Genomic DNA, 21324 nt, shown 5'->3' with positions numbered 1-21324 from the left:
TCAAATATTCTCTTCCACGATCAGATCGAAGAAACTTTATTTTCTTGTTACGATGATTTTCAACTTCACTCTGAAATTTTTTGAACTTTTCAAATGTTTCAGACTTATGTTTCATTAAGTAGATATACCCATATCTGCTTAAATCATCTGTGAAGGTGAGAAAATAACGATACCCGCCGCGAGCCTCAATATTCATCGGACCACATACATCTGTATGTATGATTTCCAATAAATCTATTGCTCGCTCCATAGTTCCGGAGAACGACGTTTTAGTCATCTTGCCCATGAGGCACGGTTCGCAAGTACCAAGTGATTCATAATCAAGTGATTCCAAAAGTCCATCAGTATGGAGTTTCTTCATGCGCTTTACACCAATATGACCCAAACGGCAGTGCCATAAATAAGTTGCACTATCATTATCAACTCTGCATCTTTTGGCTTCAACATTATGAATATGTGTATCACTACTATCGAGATTCATCAAAAATAGACCACTCTTCAAGGGTGCATGACCATAAAAGATATTATTCATATAAATAGAACAACCATTATTCTCTGATTTAAATGAATAACCGTCTCGCATCAAACAAGATCCAGATATAATGTTCATGCTCAACGCTGGCACCAAATAACAATTATTTAGGTCTAATACTAATCCCGAAGGTAGATGTAGAGGTAGCGTGCCGACGGCGATCACATCGACTTTGGAACTGTTTCCCACGCGCATCGTCACCTCGTCCTTGGCCAGTGTTCGCTTAATCCGTAGTCCCTATTTTGAGTTGCAAATATTAGCAACAGAACCAGTATCAAATACCTAGGTGCTACTGCGAGCTCTCGTAAGGTACACATCAATAACATGTATATCACATATACCTTTGTTCACCTTGCCATCCTTCTTATCCGCCAAATACTTGGGGCAGTTCTGCTTCTGGTGACCAGTCTGCTTGCAGTAGAAGCACTCAGTCTCAGGCTTAGGTCCAGACTTGGGTTTCTTCTCTTGAGCAGCAACTTGCTTGTTGTTCTTCTTGAAGTTCCCCTTCTTCTTCCCTTTGCCTTTTTTCTTGAAACTGGTGGTCTTATTAACCATCAACACTTGATGCTCCTTCTTGATTTCTACCTCCGCAGCTTTTAGCATTGCGAAGAGCTCGGGAATCGTCTTATCCATCCCTTGCATGTTATAGTTCATCACGAAGCTCTTGTAGCTTGGTGGCAGTGATTGAAGAATTCTGTTAATGACGCTATCACCCGGAAGATTAACTCCCAGTTGAATCAAGTGATTGTTATACCCAGACATTCTGAGTATATGCTCACTGACAGAACTATTCTCCTCCATCTTGCAGCTGTAGAACTTATTGGAGACTTCATATCTCTCAATCCGGGCATTTGCTTGAAATATTAACTTCAACTCCTGGAACATCTCATATGCTCCATGACGTTCAAAACGTCGTTGAAGTCCCGGTTCTAAGCCGTAAAGCATGGCACACTGAACTATCGGGTAGTCATCAGCTTTGCTCTGCCAGGCGTTCATAACATCTGGTGTTGCTCCTGCAGCAGGACGTAATTCTTCTGTGCAGCAATGAGGATAATCCTCAAGTTACGGACCCAAGTCCGTGTAATTGCTACCATCATCTTTCAACTTTGCTTTCTCAAGGAACGCATTAAAATTCAACAGAACAACAGCACGGGCCATCTATCTACAATTAACATAGACAAGCAAGATACTATCAGGTACTAAGTTCATGATAAATTCAAGTTCAATTAATCATATTACTTAAGAACTCCCACTTAGATAGACATCCCTCTAATCCTCTAAGTGATCACATGATCCATATAAACTAAACCATGTCCGATCATCACGTGAGATGGAGTAGTTTCAATGGTGAACATCACTATGTTGATCATATCTACTATATGATTCACGCTCGACCTTTCGGTCTCCGTGTTCCGAGGCCATATCTGTTATATGCTAGGCTCGTCAAGTTTAACCTGAGTATTCCGCGTGTGCAACTGTTTTGCACCCGTTGTATTTGAACGTAGAGCCTATCACACCCGATCATCACGTGGTGTCTCAGCACGAAGAACTTTCGCAACGGTGCATACTCAGGGAGAACACTTATACTTTGATAATTTAGTGAAGGATCATCTTATAATGCTACCGTCAATCAAAGCAAGATAAGATGCATAAAAGATAAACATCACATGCAATCAATATAAGTGATATGATATGGCCATCATCATCTTGTGCTTGTGATCTGCATCTCCGAAGCACCGTCATGATCACCATCGTCATCGGCATGACACCTTGATCTCCATCGAAGCATCGTTGTCGTCTCACCAACTATTGCTTCTACGACTATCGCTACCGCTTAGTGATAAAGTAAAACAATTACATGGCGATATTACTTAAGAACTCCCACTTAGATAGACATCCCTCTAATCCTCTAAGTGATCACGTGATCCATATCAACTAAACCATAACCGATCATCACGTGAAATGGAGTAGCTTTCAATGGTGAACATCACTATGTTGATCATATCTACTATATGATTCACGCTCGACCTTTCGGTCTCAGTGTTCCGAGGCCATATCTGCATATGCTAGGCTCGTCAAGTTTAACCTGAGTATTCTGCGTGTGCAAAACTGGCTTGCACCCGTTGTAGATGGACGTAGAGCTTATCACACCCGATCATCACGTGGTGTCTGGGCATGACGAACTTTGGCAACGGTGCATACTCAGGGAGAACACTTTTATCTTGAAATTTAGTGAGAGATCATCTTATAATGCTACCGTCAATGAAAGCAAGATAAGATGCATAAAAGATAAACATCACATGCAATCAATATAAGTGATATGATATGGCCATCATCATCTTGTGCTTGTGATCTCCATCTTCGAAGCACCGTCATGATCACCATCGTCACCGGCGCGACACCTTGATCTCCATCGTAGCATCGTTGTCGTCTCGCCAATCTTATGCTTCTACGACTATCGCTACCGCTTAGTGATAAAGTAAAGCATTACATGGCGATTGCATTGCATACAATAAAGCAACAACCATATGTCTCCTGCCAGTTGCCGATAACTCAGTTACAAAACATGATCATCTCATACAATAAAATATAGCATCATGCCTTGACCATATCACATCACAACATGCCCTGCAAAAACAAGTTAGACGTCCTCTACTTTGTTGTTGCAAGTTTTACGTGGCTGCTACGGGCTGAGCAAGAACCGTTCTTACCTACTTATCAAAACCACAATGATAGTTTGTCAAGTTGGTGTTGTTTTAACCTTCGCAAGGACCGGGCGTAGCCACACTCGGTTCAACTAAAGTTGGAGAAACTGACACCCGCCAGCCACCTGTGTGCAAAGCACGTCAGTAGAACCAGTCTCGCGTAAGCGTACGCGTAATGTCGGTCCGGGCCGCTTCATCCAACAATACCGCCGACAAAAGTATGACATGCTGGTAAGCAGTATGACTTATATCGCCCACAACTCACTTGTGTTCTACTCGTGCATATGACATCTACGCATAGAACCAGGCTCTGATACCACTGTTGGGGAACGTAGTAATTTCAAAAAAATTCCTACGCACACGCAAGATCATGGTGATGCATAACAACGAGAGGGGAGAGTGTTGTCCACGTACCCTCGTAGACCGAAAGCGGAAGCGTTAGCACAACGCGGTTGATGTAGTCGTACGTCTTCACGATCCGACCGATCAAGTACCGAACGCACGACACCTCCGAGTTCAGCACACGTTCAGCCCGATGACGTCCGAACTCCGATCCAGCCGAGTGTTGAGGGAGAGTTTCGTCAGCACGACGGCGTGGTGACGATGATGATGTTCTACCGACTTAGGGCTTCGCCTAAGCACCACTACAGTATTATCGAGGTGGACTAAGTTGGAGGGGGGCACCGCACACGGCTAAAAGATCAAATCAATTGTTGTGTCTTTGGGGTGCCCCTGCCCCCGTATATAAAGGAGCAAGGGGGGAGGTGCGGTCGGCCAGGAGGAGGCGCGCCAGGAGGAGTCCTACTCCCACCGGGAGTAGGACTCCCTCCCTTCCTTGTTGGATTAGGAGAAGGGGGGAAGGAGGAAGAGGAGAAAAAGGAAAGGGGGGCGCCGCCCCCCCTCCTTGTCCAATTCGGACTAGAGGGGGAGGGGGCGCGCGGCCTGCCCTGGCCGCCCCTCCTCTTCTCCACTAAGGCCCACTATGGCCCATTAAACCCCCGGGGGGTTTCGGTAACCCCTCCGGTACTCCGGTAAAATCCCGATTTCACCCGGAACACTTCCGATATCCAAATATAGGCTTCCAATATATCAATCTTCATGTCTCGACCATTTCGAGACTCCTCGTCATGTCCGTGATCACATCTGGGACTCCGAACAACCTTTGGTACATCAAAACTCATAAACTCATAATATAACTGTCATCGAAACTTTAAGCGTGCGGACCCTACGGGTTCGAGAACTATGTAGACATGACCGAGACACGTCTCCGGTCAATAACCAATAGCGGAACCTGGATGCTCATATTGGCTCCCACATATTCTACGAAGATCTTTACCGGTCAAATCGCATAACAACATACGTTGTTCCCTTTGTCATCGGTATGTTTGCCCGGGATTCGATCGTTAGTATCTCAATACCTAGTTCAATCTCGTTACCGGAAAGTCTCTTTACTCGTTCCGTAATACATCATGCCGCAACTAACTCATTAGTTGCAATGCTTGCAAGGCTTAAGTGATGTGCATTATCGAGTGGGCCCAGAGATACCTCTCCGACAATCGGAGTGACAAATCCTATTCTCGAAATACGCCAACCCAACAGGTACCTTCGGAGACACCTGTAGAGCACCTTTATAATCACCCAGTTATGTTGTGACGTTTGGTAGCACACAAAGTGTTCCTCCGGTAAACGGGAGTTGCATAATCTCATAGTCATAGGAACATGTATAAGTCATGAAGAAAGCAATAGCAACATACTAAACGATCGAGTGCTAAGCTAACGGAATGGGTCAAGTCAATCACATCATTCTCCTAATGATGTGATCCCGTTAATCAAATGACAACCCATGTCTATGGCTAGGAAACATAACCATCTTTGATCAACGAGCTAGTCAAGTAGAGGCGTACTAGTGACACTCTGTTTGTCTATGTATTCACACAAGTATTATGTTTCCAGTTAATACAATTCTAGCATGAATAATAAACATTTATAATGATATAAGGAAATAAATAATAACTTTATTATTGCCTCTAGGGCATATTTCCTTCAGATTTCTCATATTTAATGTTGTACGGTGGTAATAGAACCAACATTGTGTCTCTAGAGATGTTCCACACACAAGTTGAGGCTAGAGTTTACTCCAAGTAGCGGGATCTAGTTCAAACTTGGTATGCGGTTTGAAGTTGATAGAATGTAGCTGACACGATATGGCTATTTAAATTTCATGTGAAACATGTGGTATGGTGTAGATTCTGTCAGTAATGTTTGTTCTCTTAGTGATTGCTTCCCTTTTTTTATACACAGGGATGGTGCAGTACAATGTTTTTTTATGGCTTGTGGGTTGCTGGTCTAGTGGCATCTGAATTTTCTGTTGTACCGGTTCCGTGACAGAAATGGAAAGATTACTTTGGGCTAACTTGAACTGAATCACCTAAGGTTTGTTACTCTTCTTATATGCCTCTCATCTACAGAAAACCTGCAGAAGTTTGGTTGTTTGTTGATAAGAGCTTATGGTTAATTCTGTCATTTTCTAGGTAACATGAACATGGTTAGACTGAATCCTTAAAACAGGGTTGGTGTGATGAGTTCTTAAAACCAGGTCACTCATGTGTGTGTGCCCATCATCTGGACCCCAGGAGACCTCTCGATATAAGTACACAAATGAATTGGTTCAATATTTTAAAGGGTTTAGGGTGAAGAAGATTGGGTTGTTTTTGAAAGGCTTTTTTAGGTTCTAATTCTTGATTTTATCATGTAGGTGTGCATTTGCGCCCACCAATGGATGGCGTACATGGCGCAAACTCCATGGCTCACGGCTCTCAAGTTCTGTTAGTTGTTACTCTACAACTTAGTAGTTCGTTCTAGTGTTGGGCATTGTCATGGTCAATTTTGGTTCTAATTCTTAGACTGTAGCTCATCTTGTAGTAGCTGAATCTGTAACTAGCCCTGGTGGCCATGTAATTCAGCTGGATCTAGTATGTTCTCGGTACTGGTGCTAGTGTTTAGCATGTAAATGATCTAATTATCTATGGAAGTTTCAGTTTCGTTGACCTAATTCTTTTTTCTGGATTTAAAAGTGCAAGCTCAGATGGAGATCAACGTACTGTGCTTAGGTCTAGGAGAAACAACTACCGGAACTGTGTAAGGCAATTTGTGCAAAGACATGTGACTTTCTAGGGGCAAGGTGCAAATGTTCCAAGGGGCCATGTGTAAATGCATCAGTGACTTGATCCTGCCCCTTTATTTCAGATCTGGCGTACCATGCATCCCCGGAGCAGCGTATCATCCCATGGATGGTAGCACTAGATATTTTCCCCTGCCAATGGTTGCCTATGACATGGTGCTAGGAATGGATTAGTTGAATAGTCCACTGGGGGACACCAAGGTGAATTGGAAAGAGAAAATACATACATGTCTTTACGGCAGGTTCATTGATAGAAATCAACGGGGTAGCAAGCTCAGTGGCAGGAGAGCAGCATGGCTTGATTCAGTTTCTTCTTTCTATTGCTTTTAAGATAATATGAACTCTATTTGAAGTACTAGAAACCTCTACCAAGATATTTGTTAGAATGCCATATTTAGATAATAATGTTGTCACGAACCTACACACACATATATATACCAACAATTCAACTAAGTAGCGCACATTAATAAAAATAAGCAACAATTTTGTTCTTTTCTATTTTTCTCTCATATAGAATTGGGTTTAACGCTTGATATTGAAGCTCAATCTTAAAAAGGAAACAACTAACATCACTTCATAACAAAACATATAACATAAGCATTGCAACTTCCGCAATATGTAATAAAAATGGCTTTAGATGGTTTGTGAAGAGATAACATATAAATAAGTTAAAAAGTTTAGTACAAATAACAGTTCTATAAATATTATAATTTATATGATAAAAGAGAAGTGCATTTACATATTGTTTGTTGGTTGGCGATGTGTGTGCATGTCACTACCGAAAAGCACATGTTTCCACACTTTTCTTACAACTATGGTGGCATGCTCCAAGGGAAAGAGGTTTCAAACAAATAATCGAAATATCATTGGCTAAAGACTAGGGCTGAAAATGTCAACGTTGTCGATAGGTAGGAGGGGATTCATTGTTAAATGTGCCCTACAAGCTACTCCAAACTACTGTATGAGTTGCTTCCAGAATCCCAAAAAAATTGAGTTGGAACCAGAGTTCTATTCTCATCTAAATTTTGGTGGGGAGGAACAAAATGGAGAATGCAAGGTCCACTGGATATCGTGGGAAAAGATGTGCTTGTCGAAGAAAGCAAGTGGATTAGGGTTAGGAGATTTTGAAGCTTTCAACCAACCATTGCTAGCTAAGCAAAACTTGTGTATACTCACGATTCTAAACTCTGTATGCGCCTAAGTACTCAAAGATAGGTATTTCAAGGACTCCGACATTTTATCCGACACTTGTCCCTGGAGGGGGTCGTTTACGTGGAGAAGTATTTGCCATGAGCAGGATCTACTAAAAGAGGAGTTGATATGGAGAATAGGTTATGGCACTCAAGTCAATGTGTGGGAAGATAAATGGATCCTGTGTGCAGGTCCTATGAAGCCTATTAGTGTTTTAAATCCAAGAATTTAGTCTCTTATCTACTTGATGACCATGGCATAAGCTCGAATGAGGACATGGCATGAGGCATGTCATAAGAAGCCTATTGGTGCTTTAAATCCAATATTTATTGCCTGTGACCTAGTGCATCTGTTGTATGACAATCCCTAATCACACCCGCATCTATTATAAGGCATCTCCATTGCCTAATGAAATAATTTAGCTCGATCTCTAAGCAAGAAAGGAAATAATTTCAGTTCCACAATATCATTATCCGCATGTTTCATTTTTTGCATATCACATAATTCAACCAAAGTATTAAGATGGGATGCAACATCTTCATTAGGACTTCCAGAAAATTATTCTTTCACAACAAGATTAAGCAAATGCAGCTTTAATATCATATGACCCAACACTAGTGGCGTGAGGAGCAATAGGAGTACTAATGAAATCATTGTTATTAGTACTCCAAAAATCGCAAAGTTAGTATTTTCAGGAGTAGTCATGATAGTAATTCAAGCAAAGATAGTGACGCAAATATTTTTGGTATTTTTTCATACAAAATAAAGAAGGCAAAAGGCAAAGAAGATAAAAAACAAGCAAATTGATAAGTTTGTGCGAAGGCACCTAGTTTGTCTAGTGAGGTTATCGGACCAGAAGGAGACGACACACAAAAGGAGAAGATAGACAAAAAAACTATAGCAGCACATGCACACACACAGAGCAAATGTTTGCAACCAACCAAGGTAAGGGGGTCGTCACCCCCTTTGATCTTGCCAGTTGCAAGTATCAAATCTGGTAGTGATAGATGTAATAACAAAAGTAAAATAAAAGCAAAGTAAAACATCAAATAATTGTAAGATCGCTTGAATATAATTGAGAATTGAACGGGGGGCATAGGTTCACTAGAGGCATATCTCTCATAAATAACAGTGGTGGGTAAACAAATTACTGTTGGGCAATTGGCAGAAAAGCGCATAGTCATGATGATTATCCAAGGCATAATCAAACCCTGTTCGGAGTTCCACCAACTCCGCGAAATCCTGGGAGCTGCGGAGCCAGGAAACAGGTGCTCTGCGACTTTCAACAGTAACTCTACCTACTCCGGAAGTAGAGTTGTGGAGTGGAGGTTCTCCGAACAGGACCTCAATATATAGGCATTACGTTTGTGACAAGTAGAATGTTAAACTTACTGGAACATATCTCTACTCCTAATGTCTGAGTTGGTTGAATAGTACGGTTTATTTTCGTCCCGCCACTTTCAACCGTTTTATTTCGCTGGTTTTTTTCATCCCATCCCCAGCTCGCACCACTCCTACGCTAAAAAAAATGGGTACGCCGCCCCTCCTCTCGATCCACCCCCTCTCGCTGCGTTTTCTCTTTCCCTCGTCTCCCACTCCGCCGCCACCGCCGCTGCCCCTACTGCTCCACCGGACCGGCCTCTTCTTCGAGCGCGGCGGCAGTAGCAGCTCCGCCTCTCCACTCCCCCACGCGAGAACGCTCCTAACCCCACCCCCATGCCTGACCACCACCAGGGTTTCTTACCCTCACTGCCCCGCCGCCACCTCTCCTCACTTTCCCCCACTGCCGCCCCACTGTGCCCCCTCTCCTGTTTCGATCTGAAAAGTGGGAAAGAGATGATGAGCAGAGCTCCTAGCGCGATGAGCGGTCAAATCTGTGGCAGGCGGTGCCTCCCCAAGCTCCCGTCGGGGCGAGGCACTAGCGGCCACCACCCTCCCCTGTCACATGCATCGCGGTTTTGGATCGGCCGCCGGCATGCTCGAGGTGTAACCTTTCCCCTTCCCCTATCTCCTCTCTCCTCCTCCGCCAGAATCCTTCGCCTCTTTTCCTCGCCAGCCTCTTCAGCCTCCTTCTCCCATCTTCTGGTGCCGTCCCATGCAGAATTGGTTCCCTCTGCTGGAAAGAAAGGATAGTTTGCTTGTATTGTTTGTTCATCTTTGCTCTCGTCTTTTTCTTTGTTTTGAAGAATCGAATCCAACGAAAATTTTCCCTCTTGAAGACCAATCTCGGTTAACCCTATCCAAGTCGCGCTCAAACTAATACTACCAGCACTAGTTTATTTTTCGAAATAAACCCGGGATTCCGCCACGCCCTGCGGCAAGTCCGGCTCTGGCGACAGCTTGTTCTACCGGAGGAAGCACTCATGGCGCCGTGATGAGTTAGTGAGCAAGAGCACCCTGCATCTGCTGAGGGCCTTCTTCATCATCTCCCATCAATTGCTATCAGTTGCCACTTGCCAGTCAGAATCGTCCTGCAGACATTGTTTCTTTGTGCGCATTGGGAAGGTGGCAAAATTATAATATTGTGTCCTTCGACATTCTCTAAGTCAACAGCATCTTGCTGATATATATTAGTCTGCTATGCTGCTGATTATTATGGCCGCTCTGAATAATCAGAGTCCTTCTATTTTTGTGTATTTTTTATGACATGTTTTGTGTGTTACTGTGAATATTCAGAAGTTGTACCTGTACTAAGACAGTTTATCAGGCTTTATGCAGTCAAGAGATCAAATTTCACGACTAAGGCATCACAGAGTCATGCTAGACTTCTTTTTTATTTGGAAAGGAGTTATTGTTAGTCTTTGGTAGAGCATGTGGCATCATTCCCATAATATGATAGGGATTTGTAAGATCATGTAGTTGCAATAGGATGTTGTTTTTACTGGCCTCATTATTCTGATGTTTCTTGTTGATTTTTATGGCGACACCTGCAGCTGGACCTCGATGACGGTACACCACCAGAAGATGCTTGGAGAAGAAAATTAAGTAGTCACGCTAATAGACTGAAGGAGTTCAATGTTACGTTCAGAGAAGCATTTAAAATGGTATGAAAAATGCAATTGTCAAACAGAGGTACTAACTGTCTGTGTTGTCATTCTTCTGAAGTCTTGAGGAAGATGTCCAAATTATGTTTTCCCCTTGACCATCAGATGAAGCTTGGTCTCCGTCTTTGGTCATATGTTCGAGAAGAAGCTTCTCATGGAAGGGTAATGCATTGGCATCCTTTTTTTCTTCTTAAGCATGCATCTAAGTTCACGTAATTTTGTATTAGAATTTAGAAGAAAGACACCGAGAAGCCTCAGAATACAAACCCAAACCAAAACCAATTCCAAACAAATAAAATAAAATTATACAAAATAAGAAGAACATTGAACAAAGAACATAAATTTCTGATCACGGCAAAACTATAGCAGCAGCTGCTGACACGGGTCCCTGGTCTGGGATGCTGATGTATCAAGAGCCTGCTGATTGTGCATTTGATATTACTGAATGTTCTACGCAAGGAAAACCTTGTTACATTCAAGTGTACCTTTATTTATCGGCTCCTTTTAACATGGATATTTATCAATTTCCAAAAAGCACCGATTGACCCATTCACGAGGGAGAGCAGCAAACCATCAGCCTCACAAGGAGTACCCCTTGGTGGGATGGGTCGGGTGTGTGTACCTCATGCTGATAAACTTCACAAACATGCTTCCGTTATTTCTGTTGCCAACAATCACTCCTTATTTATGATTAATTCCCCTTTTCAGGACTGGTAGCATATCAAGAGGTTTTAGAGGGGAGTTCAAACATTGGCAGATAACCCCTGGTTCATGTGATATGTCACCCGTGATGGAAAACCAATTTTCGGTAACTGAGACCTTTTACCCTGCTAAAACATGCTATATCCTCAAAGATTTACCTTTTTCTCAGTTTCATTATTTTTCCTTGCTTCTAATACATATTGTTATGGATCCCAATATTGAACAATATTAATAATATTTTATGATGAATTTATTGAGGTGTACATGTTGATATATGTATTCTATATAATTGTTACATATTGAAAATGGCATCATGATTTTGGATTGTTGAGGTTTGATGAAAACTCACTTGTTCCATACTAAAAACAAATGCCCTTGAAGATTATTCTGCCTCATGTGTTAAGTTATTTTTTCATGACCATGAGTGTTAAGTAAGCTTTGTGATGTATCTTTATCTACACTCTTAAGCTATCTACAAGTGTCAAACCAAGCAGTGCATGATTTTGCTAAAAGTATAATTTCTTACCTAAAACACACCTCTCATTTTTTTAATAATTCTGTTCTTAATTCACCACAGACCTTTATAACTAGAGAAGGATGAAGCAAAAAAGTACTCCTCGGTTTTAGCTCCTGGTCAACATGATGGTTTAAAGTATGTTTTTTTGCCCTGTCAGACAACAGATTCTTAATTTCCTGAAATTTTTTCTATGGATGTTCAATGGATGCAAATCTAGAAAGTTCTCTTCGGTCTTTGTATGTAAGAATATATATAGTAGTCATGACACAGTACAACAACAACAATTCCTTTCAGTCCCAAACAAGTTGGGGTAGGCTAGAGTTGAAACCCATAATATCTCGTCATGGTTCTGGCACATGGATAGCTAACTTCCATGCGCCCCTGTCGATGCCGAAGCAAGAAAAAAGTACTACAGAGATCTGATGTACAGGTGATCACTGAAGCAAAAAAAAAGTACAGGAGTTCTGGTGCCAGATTGTTCACACAACATATCCTTGCCACTTCTACAGGTAATATCTTGCAATATAGTCTATGATGCCTGATTGTTTAACACATGGATTGACAAACGTGTTTTGGCTTGCCATGTTGTCCGATAATTTCAGTTATTGGAACAAAATAACCAGGGGTACTGGCTAGCTAATGTTTGGTACTGGACTGGACTTTATCAGCCATGATAATGATTTTTTTTCTAAAGAAAACGTGAATTTGATGCTAGGTTGTTCCCACAGGACCACAGAATGCCAGTCACAAAAACCAATCCAGATCATTTTATGCCAGCCACAAAAACCTGTTTGTCTTGTCCTCTCTTCTTCTCCCCGGCAACCTCGGCACAATTACTTTGATATTTTGTGTGTGTTCTTCGACAACCTTTATATCACGTACTGCCTCCACGTCCACCTTCTTCTACGAGCATATATCATCACCATGAGGTGCATACAGCTCATGTGCATTTGAAGTCGATGGAGTGACAAATCAAGTTTTCATTGTGAAATATATTAACTCATGTGTAAGAGATATGCTATCATTATAATTGGTATATTCTAACTATTTAGTTCCTAGCTTTTTCGATAATGCATATTAAGTATGTCCTTAAGTAAGCTATCATAGTGTATTAGTTTCTTGTTGTTAAAGACATTGCAATTTATAATGCGTATGGATGGTCAAATTAAGTGCGCCGGCATGAAAAGGAAATGCCACACCCGAAGATCCTTGTACTGTTTATAATGCGTATGCATTCCTTTACTGTTTTCCCCCATAAGATCCTTTTACACTCATTAAAATTTCGCATGTTCTTGCCACACCTTAAGCTTCCATTCTCGCTGACTTCACCGGAATGCCTGCACCATGTTCCACGGTACCAATTTTCAATCCTGTGTTTAGGTGCTTCTACATGAATCCCGTGCATAGTCTCGATCACTACCCACCGGGGCAGCTACTTCTGCTGGCAGTAGCACTTTCCTCTGACATATGTGTTTTTCTGTTGTTGTGTGTGCTTCTACATTAATCCCGCGTCGTTGTATTTAGGTTCTCTAAGGCCTAAACTATGACTTTTCTTAATTGTATGTCTTACAACTCGTTTTACTGTACTAATTTATTCAGTTGCACCATTACTAGGTGTGGAGAGTTTGGGTTTGGAAGTTAGTGGGTGGGAGCGGAGGAAGGAAAGGGGATAAAGATATGCTTTCCTCGTTGCAACGCACGGGCAATTAACTATATTGCTAATAAGTATGTGATTTTCTATCTTCTTTGTACAATTCAAATGAATTTTGATAATTATCACACCTAATAATGGATATTTTTAACATGTCTTTCCAGGAGGGCTCCACTACTATTGCAGGTGAAGCGAGAACCAAGTTTCCAAGTTTATGCAGACTACAAGAGAAGGGGGTTTAGTATTTTCTTGATAGCACATGTCGGAAGGTGCCATCTTTATTTCTCTTATCTTGTGGGTTTCCTCACAATAGTTTTCTTACAATGTGCGCAATTTTGCAACAATAAACATTGGCTGGGTATATACACTTGAATGGGTGATCTGGTTAGATAGCATGCACCCCGAGGAGTTTCAGGAATTATGATGTGTTGGTTTTATTTGGTTGAAACCATTAATGGTTGTGTCTGAGTTACTTTACTAGGACTGTTTGGGCATGATGTGTTGCTCTATAACTTCGTCCTATTGTATATTTTTGCTCTCCTTATTGCACATGTTCCTGACAAAAGTGAAGTACTTATGTCGATAGGATGTTGTTTCTCAAAACTCTTAACATCTTGTAGTGTATCGGTAGTGTTAAAATATAAGTCTTATCATCTATTGCATTTCTTCTATCCTTGATTCGGAAGGAACTGTAGTAATTACTTTGCCTATCGACGATGTGTTCAACTCACTTGTGTTATTAAAAATACCTTTATCGGCGGATATTTATCAAGAAGCTAGCTTACCACTTTGAATACAACCTTAATTATTACATGCATTAGTTTTATAATTACATGTTGTCATTATTATAAGCATCAAAACTATCTTCTACAGTCACAACTTATGCTTATGCCTCTGTTAAAAAAAAAAACTACCTTCTACAGTGACTGGGAGCTAGGATGAGAAACTAAATGTCAACGTGGTTGTGCAGGTCTACAGGAGGTGCCTTTGAGGACTTGCTCGTCTACTCGGTATCATCATCTTTCCAAGAGCCCACATTTCTGCATGTATATATTTGTTGTACAGCCTATGCTGATTTGCCTGCAATAATAATTATCAAAAGGTAATATGCAGCAGCCGAATTCTCTCGACGTTCATTTTGTCATGTGCTTAAGCAAACCCTGCGTGCCATATTCCACAAGAGGTGAAGAGGACATGTGCTAAAGCAAAAAAATAAATAGAAAAGCAGTATGTTCGGAATCTACCCCTTAGCTTAATTTACCAGTTGTGTGAGTATGCTCATATATTGATATTATTCTCAAGATAGCAAGAAACCTATTCTTTTATTCTGCTAGAATTGAGTAACCAGCTTTAAAATTTGTAACTGTAACCAAATTACGTATGTGTTCCTATTAAAAAGAGAGAGCAATGCATGTCAGCATCTGTGTCTCGGCGTGGCGTGCCGCAGCGGATCACAATATTCTTCTAGGTACGTATGTGTTGTGTGCCTGTGTGCGAGCAGGCATGGATGCGGGTGGTTGGTGGAGGGAGTCAGAGCACCAGGGTACATCACTTGCCCAATCTTTGTACTAGCCGTCGGCGGCGGCATCCGCAGACGGTGTTTCCTTCTTGCAGGCTCCGTCGCGGTACTCTCACTCCCTTCGTGTTGCTCTGGGTGAAAACTTGACCCACGGGATCAAACGATGGCGGCTATCCGTGGTCCTGCCCTTCTTGGAGGCACCGTTTTGGAGTCCCCGCTCCGGCGTTGGCCTTCCCACCCCTCCTCGGTGGATCGCTCATGTGGTGGTCCGTCGGCTAGAAGCGGTTCTTCTCTGCTCATTCGTAGTATGCTTGGTAGTCGTTGGGGTGGTTTGTCCGCACCTTTGTATCTTGCTTTGGGTGCGTGTCGAGTGCGGTAGCGGCGTGTGTTAGTACCAGTCTTCTCAGATGTATGAGGTGATGGTTGCTTTATAATATAAAGAGGGGGGGGGGGGGGGGGTGGGGGCCTTTTTGTCATTAGGGGATTGTGTCCTGGAGAGATAGAGAGGGCTAGAAAGAAAGAGGGAGCGAGGGTGGGAAAGAGAAGGTTAGGGAGAGAGATGGAGGGTGGTAGACAAAGTGGGGAACGAGAGACATATATGCAATGTATTCATAAGTGCAATCAGATTAAAACAAACTAAAAAGCCCGTGGCCATATCAACAAGTAAACGTGACATATTTATTACTTGCCATGTATAATTCTATGCACAAGGATGCGCATATGATACTTACTTATTTGTTCTATTAAAACTTATTATCGATGCATTTGCTGAATTATATCCAGAATGAAGCCGTGGACAACATCCATCCAACTTGCGTAAGTGTATTAGGAATTATTGAGATAATTACATGCGTAATAGCATAATGCTAAATTATAGTGTTTCTTACATCCGATTGTAGCACGTCAAGATGGACGTTGCACGTGCATGCTTACTAGTAAAAAAAATGCCACAAGCCCTTCTAATTGTGTGAATGAAATAGGAAATTCCCACTACCTAAAGAAAGGCAAAAAAAAAATTATCACTTAGATATCCACATAGGCAAAACACAAAAGACAAACTCACATCACGAGCTCTTGGTGGATGCCGACGACCGGGGAAGAGGTGTGCCTCGTGGTGCACGCGGATGGCTGGGACGTAGGAGGCCCCGTGGGTGGGCCGTGCGAATAAACGGGTTGTGACGGAAAAAGATGGGGCGGACGAACGAACGATGGAGCAAAACACTAGGCAACGGGAGAGGAGACCTTCCTTAGCATAGAGATTGATAATAACCTAAATAGTTAACGTTTTGTACAAGCAAATCATATTAAAATATGACATTGTATCGCAATCGATTCCCGCAACAATGCGCGCGGCGACGTCTACTCTGTCTGTGGAAAAATACAGCGATCTAAAAGAATCTTATAGGGGAGTATATTTTAAAACAAAAGATCCGGTTCTTAGAAAAGCCACAAGCCCTTCTAATTGTGTGAATGGAATAGGAAATTCGCACTACCTAAGAGAAACGCAAAACAATTTTTTTTTCGCTTCGGTACTAGGCAAAACACGAAAGACAGACTCGCATTTACTGGAAGCAAAAAGAACCGACATTACTGCGAAGCGTAACTAATGAACCGACAAAAGGGCAGGGGGCTTCCCGCAAAACGTAACCCCCGCCGGCCCGCCCCGCCCCTCCCCTCCCCTCGTCCTCTTCCTCCTCAGACAAGCCCTCCCCCTCTTCGCCTCCGCCGCCCCCGCTCCGGTTCGCCTCCGCCACCGCCCCGCAGGTAACGACGGCTCCCGGCCCTCCCCCCCCCCCCCCCCCCCCCGCGCCCCGAAAACGTCGACTAACTATTTCATTGTATTCAGTACTTCTCGATCTGTGACCCGCCGCCCCGCGAGTAGCCGCTGGAATCTAGGGTTCCAACCCCACCCCCCGGCGCGGGTAGTCTAGCTGTTCCGGACAAGGGGGCTGCCACAGTTCGTCCGTTCAACCCGGGCTCTTGCTGTACGGGTCTCTAAGAGAGAGTTAGGGTTGCTGCTGATTTGGTTTCTTTCCCGTCCGCAGGTCGCCGCCAGCTTCGCTTCGTACCGATGGCGGAAGAAGCAGCTGCCAATGTAAGCATCCCGCGCTCGCAATTTCCCCATACTTTTATCCCTGGGTGTATGGATGTCTTAACTAGTGACTGACATGGTTCTGTTTGCGGCGGCAGGTTAAGAAGGAGGAGGAGGAGTTCAGCACCGGGCCCCTGTCCCTGCTCCTGATGAGCGTCAAGAACAATACTCAGGTGAGTCGACTGACTTCTTGCTTGTATCGTCAGCCCAGCTTTGCCAAGGGCTGGGATTTCCCTTTTCCTGTATAATAATGTGATTAATGTCTGTCTGCACCTGTTTGAATTGAACGCTCTGCTGTCCTAGTTGTGCGATATTTTGCCTGAAAATCCAATCGACCTAGTTGCTTGCGATGAATCCTGCTGGGGAAGTCCACGTTGGTTTCGTCAATTGTGTTTGCTAATGGCGCTGGCTGCCCTCGCAGTGCTGTGAAGCTAAATGCCCTAGTGCGTAATATGTGAGTAATCAATTAGTTCCTGTGCAGCGTATAGTCCTAGTGCTATTGCGGCATATAATACGTCCTTTATTAATAACTGACACAAATGCAGCTCTATTCCATTGAGTTTGGGTGAATTGTAGTTTTCTGTAACCTGAAACTTAGCACAACTCTGTACATATTGTTGCAGATGAACTGTAGTTTTGTGAATTGCCTTTGCTAATAATGATGTGCTCTTTGCCCTGCGAAATTAAATGCCCCGGTGAGTAATGTGTGAGTAATCACATGGTTTCTGTGCAGCATGTTTCTCTGCAGCATTTGTCCTAGTGCCATTGGTGCATATAGGATACATCCTTTTTATGCAGTGAAACAAATGCAACTATTTAACCTGAAAGCTCTCTTTTGTGCAATTTTGGTTGTATTGACCCTGCTGCGCAAGTGAACAGTTGCTTTCTTTAATTGTGTTTGCTAATAGTTCCTGTGCAGCATCTGTCCTAGTGTTATCATTGCGTATCATAGGCCCTTTTATTAACTGAAAGAAATGCAACTCTGTTACCTGAAAAGGAAGGTGATGCAATGGTTCTCACTTGATAGTATTGTGTTGTATTTTGACAAGTGCAATTCTGTATTGGTCATATTGCTGTGTGTTTCTTGCATGTAGCACCGCTATGGTATTATATGGTTACTAAATTGAAAATGTCTGGAATTGGAATTGTTGTTGTTGGTTGTGTTGTCATGTACTCCTACTTAACTAGGTCGGTCTGTGTAGTAGCTACTGTAAAAATGGCTGCAAGATTAGTTACTGACTGTTTAATGAAGTCTCAATGTTTGAAATGTGTAGCCAGTTATGAATCCTTGGGTGAGCCCAATGCACACCATGAACCTTGATTAGCACATGTATGGATGCAAACAAAATAAGTGCTATTAGCTGATCTGCCTGATAGCTGCTACAAGTCTTATTGTGTATATGTCTGCGTGCTTGATGTGATTCTGTACTTCTGTAGGCAGGCTGTTTTACGTAAATGTTTAATGCGTGTAACCTTGCACCTTTGCTTGCCACAAACACACCTGTTACACTCTTCTACGCAGTAAAATAAATAATGAAGAAGTGGATCTCTAGGTGACTGCATGTCTGCACTTGCACCGACTGCAGATGACGTTTCCCACATTAGCCGTTGTACTGACACTGTATGCTCTCTTCTTCCTCAGGTGCTTATCAACTGCCGGAACAACAAGAAGCTACTTGGTCGTGTGAGGGCATTTGACCGTCACTGCAACATGGTTCTTGAGAATGTTCGGGAGATGTGGACTGAGGTATGTGCACATTACCCCAACTTCCGCGCTGCTTCCTTATCTTCGAGTTAATTATTGTGACTGTTCACTAACGTCCCCTGCTCTCGTTACAGGTTCCAAAGACTGGCAAAGGCAAGAAGAAGGCCCTTCCAGTGAACAAGGACAGGTTCATCAGCAAGATGTTCCTCCGCGGCGACTCGGTCATCATTGTTCTAAGGAACCCGAAATGAGTTAGACGACGACGACACCTCGTACTCCCAGAATAGTCTCTTTGCTATGTAGTCCCTGTTAAGTTTGTAATACTGTATACTCTAAAACAGTGAGTGTTTAAGAGATGATATCAAGCCGAGATTTAGCAGTATCGATTACTGGTCCAGTGTTGTAGTTTGGGATGTTCTGAGTTTTGCCTGTCCTGTATCTAAATTGCACTCGTAGTTTCTATTCAGATCATCAATATATCAGCAGAGGACAAATTAATTTTGAGAAATGTTTGATTTGCCGTTGATTCCGAGTTCAGAGAAACTGTAATTGCCCATCTTAACTTGCACCAGCGGTTTCTGTTTGGATCATCTATATATCAGCTGAAGACAGTTTAACATATCAAATATGTTTGATTTGCCATTGGTTTTGAGTTTGTGAATTTGTAATTTTTGCCCATCTTTGTACAGGGCTTTGTCGTTTGCTCGTCGTTTTAATCACTTTATATACATGATTTTGTAAATATTTAGCGAGAGAACCAAAAGAAGCGGTCTAAAATGCAAAAGCACGGACTAAAGGATTAGTACGTGAATTGTTCTGTTGAAGCATCATAGGGTCCATAGCTCAGTGGTAGAGCAATTGACTGCAGATCAATAGGTCACCGGTTCGAACCCGGTTGGGCCCTCCTGCCATGGTTGCTTTTTCTTTTTTCCATTTTTTTTGCCTCAGCCATATGCAATACTTCTGTCGTTATTACCTCTTCAGTTTTTACCCTCAGCCATATGCAATACTTCTGTCCTTATCACCTCTTCAGTTTTTACCCCATGGCTTCCAAAAAGACGCCAATATATAAAGGCACGAAGGTGACAACATGCATGAACTCAACTTACAACAAAGTTTAGATACAGTTGAATTCATAAATAGTGAGACAGGAGCACGAGGCTATCACAAGACAATTTAGATAAAATCAAGATTTGTTCTTCCACTTTTGTTTTGAAATCCTTGAGATATAATTTAAATCAAAAGCAGGAAGAAGGGATAGATAGCGGTCTTTTAAGTACTACTAGTAAATCATTTCAAGCAATTTAATTAAGAAACAAAATGATTGTTCCATTTTATTCCCTCTCTTGCAACACCTGCTCGGAAGGGGCATTGCCTTGGTTGTTATGTTGGTGGTATGATGCATCTGAAAGCACGAAAGACGTGGCGCCCAACTGAACTTAGCTCACCCTTTTAGCGTGATCAAGTCGGAAGCTAGGAAATGGGTGCTGGCAAGCGCGAAAGGGGCAGATGGCCACACTGCCAGCATATGAACCGAAGGATAGAAACTAGGAATGTTGTATTGTAATCTCTCTTCCATCGGGACAGAAATCATAGTGCTAGAAAAACTCACATTGCACATGCTCTTACATCAGTTGATTCTATTCGTATATCGCATTCGCACTGCTGTAGATTATTTAAGCCAGTTCAAGTTCCATCTTTTTTAAGCATCGAGCAATTCATTCGCCGGGGGGGAACTCCCAAAGATCGTTTTCGGTCGTTCGATGGGGTGGCAGGCAAGGGCAACTCCGATTGACCCAAAATGCCTAGTTAGCTTTTCTTTATATTTTAAAAAATGCCATGAACCCCCCCAAAAAATTATCTTATAAAAATACATATAAAATCTAAAATTTAAAAATTACATGCTCTGAATCTATTTTTTTAATTAAAAATGCCATCCTCTAATATCAGAAATTAACCATGGATGTTAAAAATATATTTAAACTTGACGTGGTCCTATAATTTGAGTTGCCAAAAGAAAATAAAAAAATAATCCATGATAAAAAAAATCTCCTCTTAATAAACAAAAAATGCCATCTAAAAACAACATTGCCATCTCTTACTAAACAAAAAAAAAGCCATGTCTTCCAATGCATAGGCATTTTATAAGCAAACAAATTTGCAAGGCAAGCAAAAACTAGCATATGCAAGGAAGAAGAAAGTGACGATAGCAATCTCAACATAACGAGAGGTAATTTATTATCATGAAAATTTCTACAACCATATTTTACTCTCTCATAATAATTACATGTGGGTTCATAAGCAAATTCAATAAAATAACTATCACATAAAATATTTTCAACACGATCCACATGCATGCAAAGTTGACACTCTTCCAAAATTTTGGGATTAACATTAACTAAAGTAATGACCTCTCCAAACCCACTTTTATCAAAAATACCATAAGATTGAACATTTTCCAAATATGTGGGATCTAAAGTTGACA

At 42.1% G+C, this 21324-nt stretch overlaps 1 protein-coding gene, 1 long non-coding RNA gene and 1 other non-coding gene across 5 annotated transcripts; all 3 read left to right on the top strand.

Annotated features, from left to right (window-relative positions):
• Positions 1-10034: 10034 nt before the first annotated feature.
• Positions 10035-14916, top strand: LOC141021102 (uncharacterized). 2 transcript variants are annotated; one of them, XR_012181110.1, is made up of 5 exons: positions 10035-10815; positions 11362-11461; positions 12303-12381; positions 13487-13597; positions 13688-14916. It is a non-coding gene; the product is annotated as an uncharacterized lncRNA (long non-coding RNA). The 2 variants fall into 2 exon arrangements; XR_012181111.1 differs by lacking the exons at positions 12303-12381; positions 13487-13597; positions 13688-14916 and having other exon boundaries at positions 10036-10681; positions 10759-10815; positions 11362-12290.
• A 1705-nt stretch (positions 14917-16621) lies between these two features.
• Positions 16622-19347, top strand: LOC109769660 (uncharacterized). Of its 2 annotated transcripts, XM_045233984.1 has the most exons (6): positions 16706-16806; positions 16889-16999; positions 17088-17137; positions 17233-17307; positions 18777-18881; positions 18974-19347. In XM_045233984.1, the coding sequence occupies exons 3-6, from the start codon at positions 17114-17116 to the stop codon at positions 19088-19090; spliced, it is 321 nt and encodes a 106-aa protein (XP_045089919.1). In that variant the 5' UTR covers positions 16706-16806; positions 16889-16999; positions 17088-17113; the 3' UTR covers positions 19091-19347. The 2 variants fall into 2 exon arrangements, with proteins under 2 accessions (XP_020183980.1, XP_045089919.1); XM_020328391.4 differs by lacking the exon at positions 16889-16999 and having other exon boundaries at positions 16622-16806.
• Positions 19348-19671: 324 nt separating this feature from the next.
• Positions 19672-19743, top strand: TRNAC-GCA (transfer RNA cysteine (anticodon GCA)). The gene has a single exon. It is a non-coding gene; the product is annotated as a tRNA-Cys (tRNA).
• The last annotated feature ends 1581 nt before the right edge of the window (positions 19744-21324 follow it).

The sequence above is a fragment of the Aegilops tauschii genome, chromosome 3 (genome assembly GCF_002575655.3).
Source record: "Aegilops tauschii subsp. strangulata cultivar AL8/78 chromosome 3, Aet v6.0, whole genome shotgun sequence".
NCBI lineage: Eukaryota > Viridiplantae > Streptophyta > Magnoliopsida > Poales > Poaceae > Aegilops > Aegilops tauschii.
The sequence above is the reverse complement of the archived record's forward strand: the minus strand, read 5'-3'. Positions and strand labels throughout refer to the sequence as shown.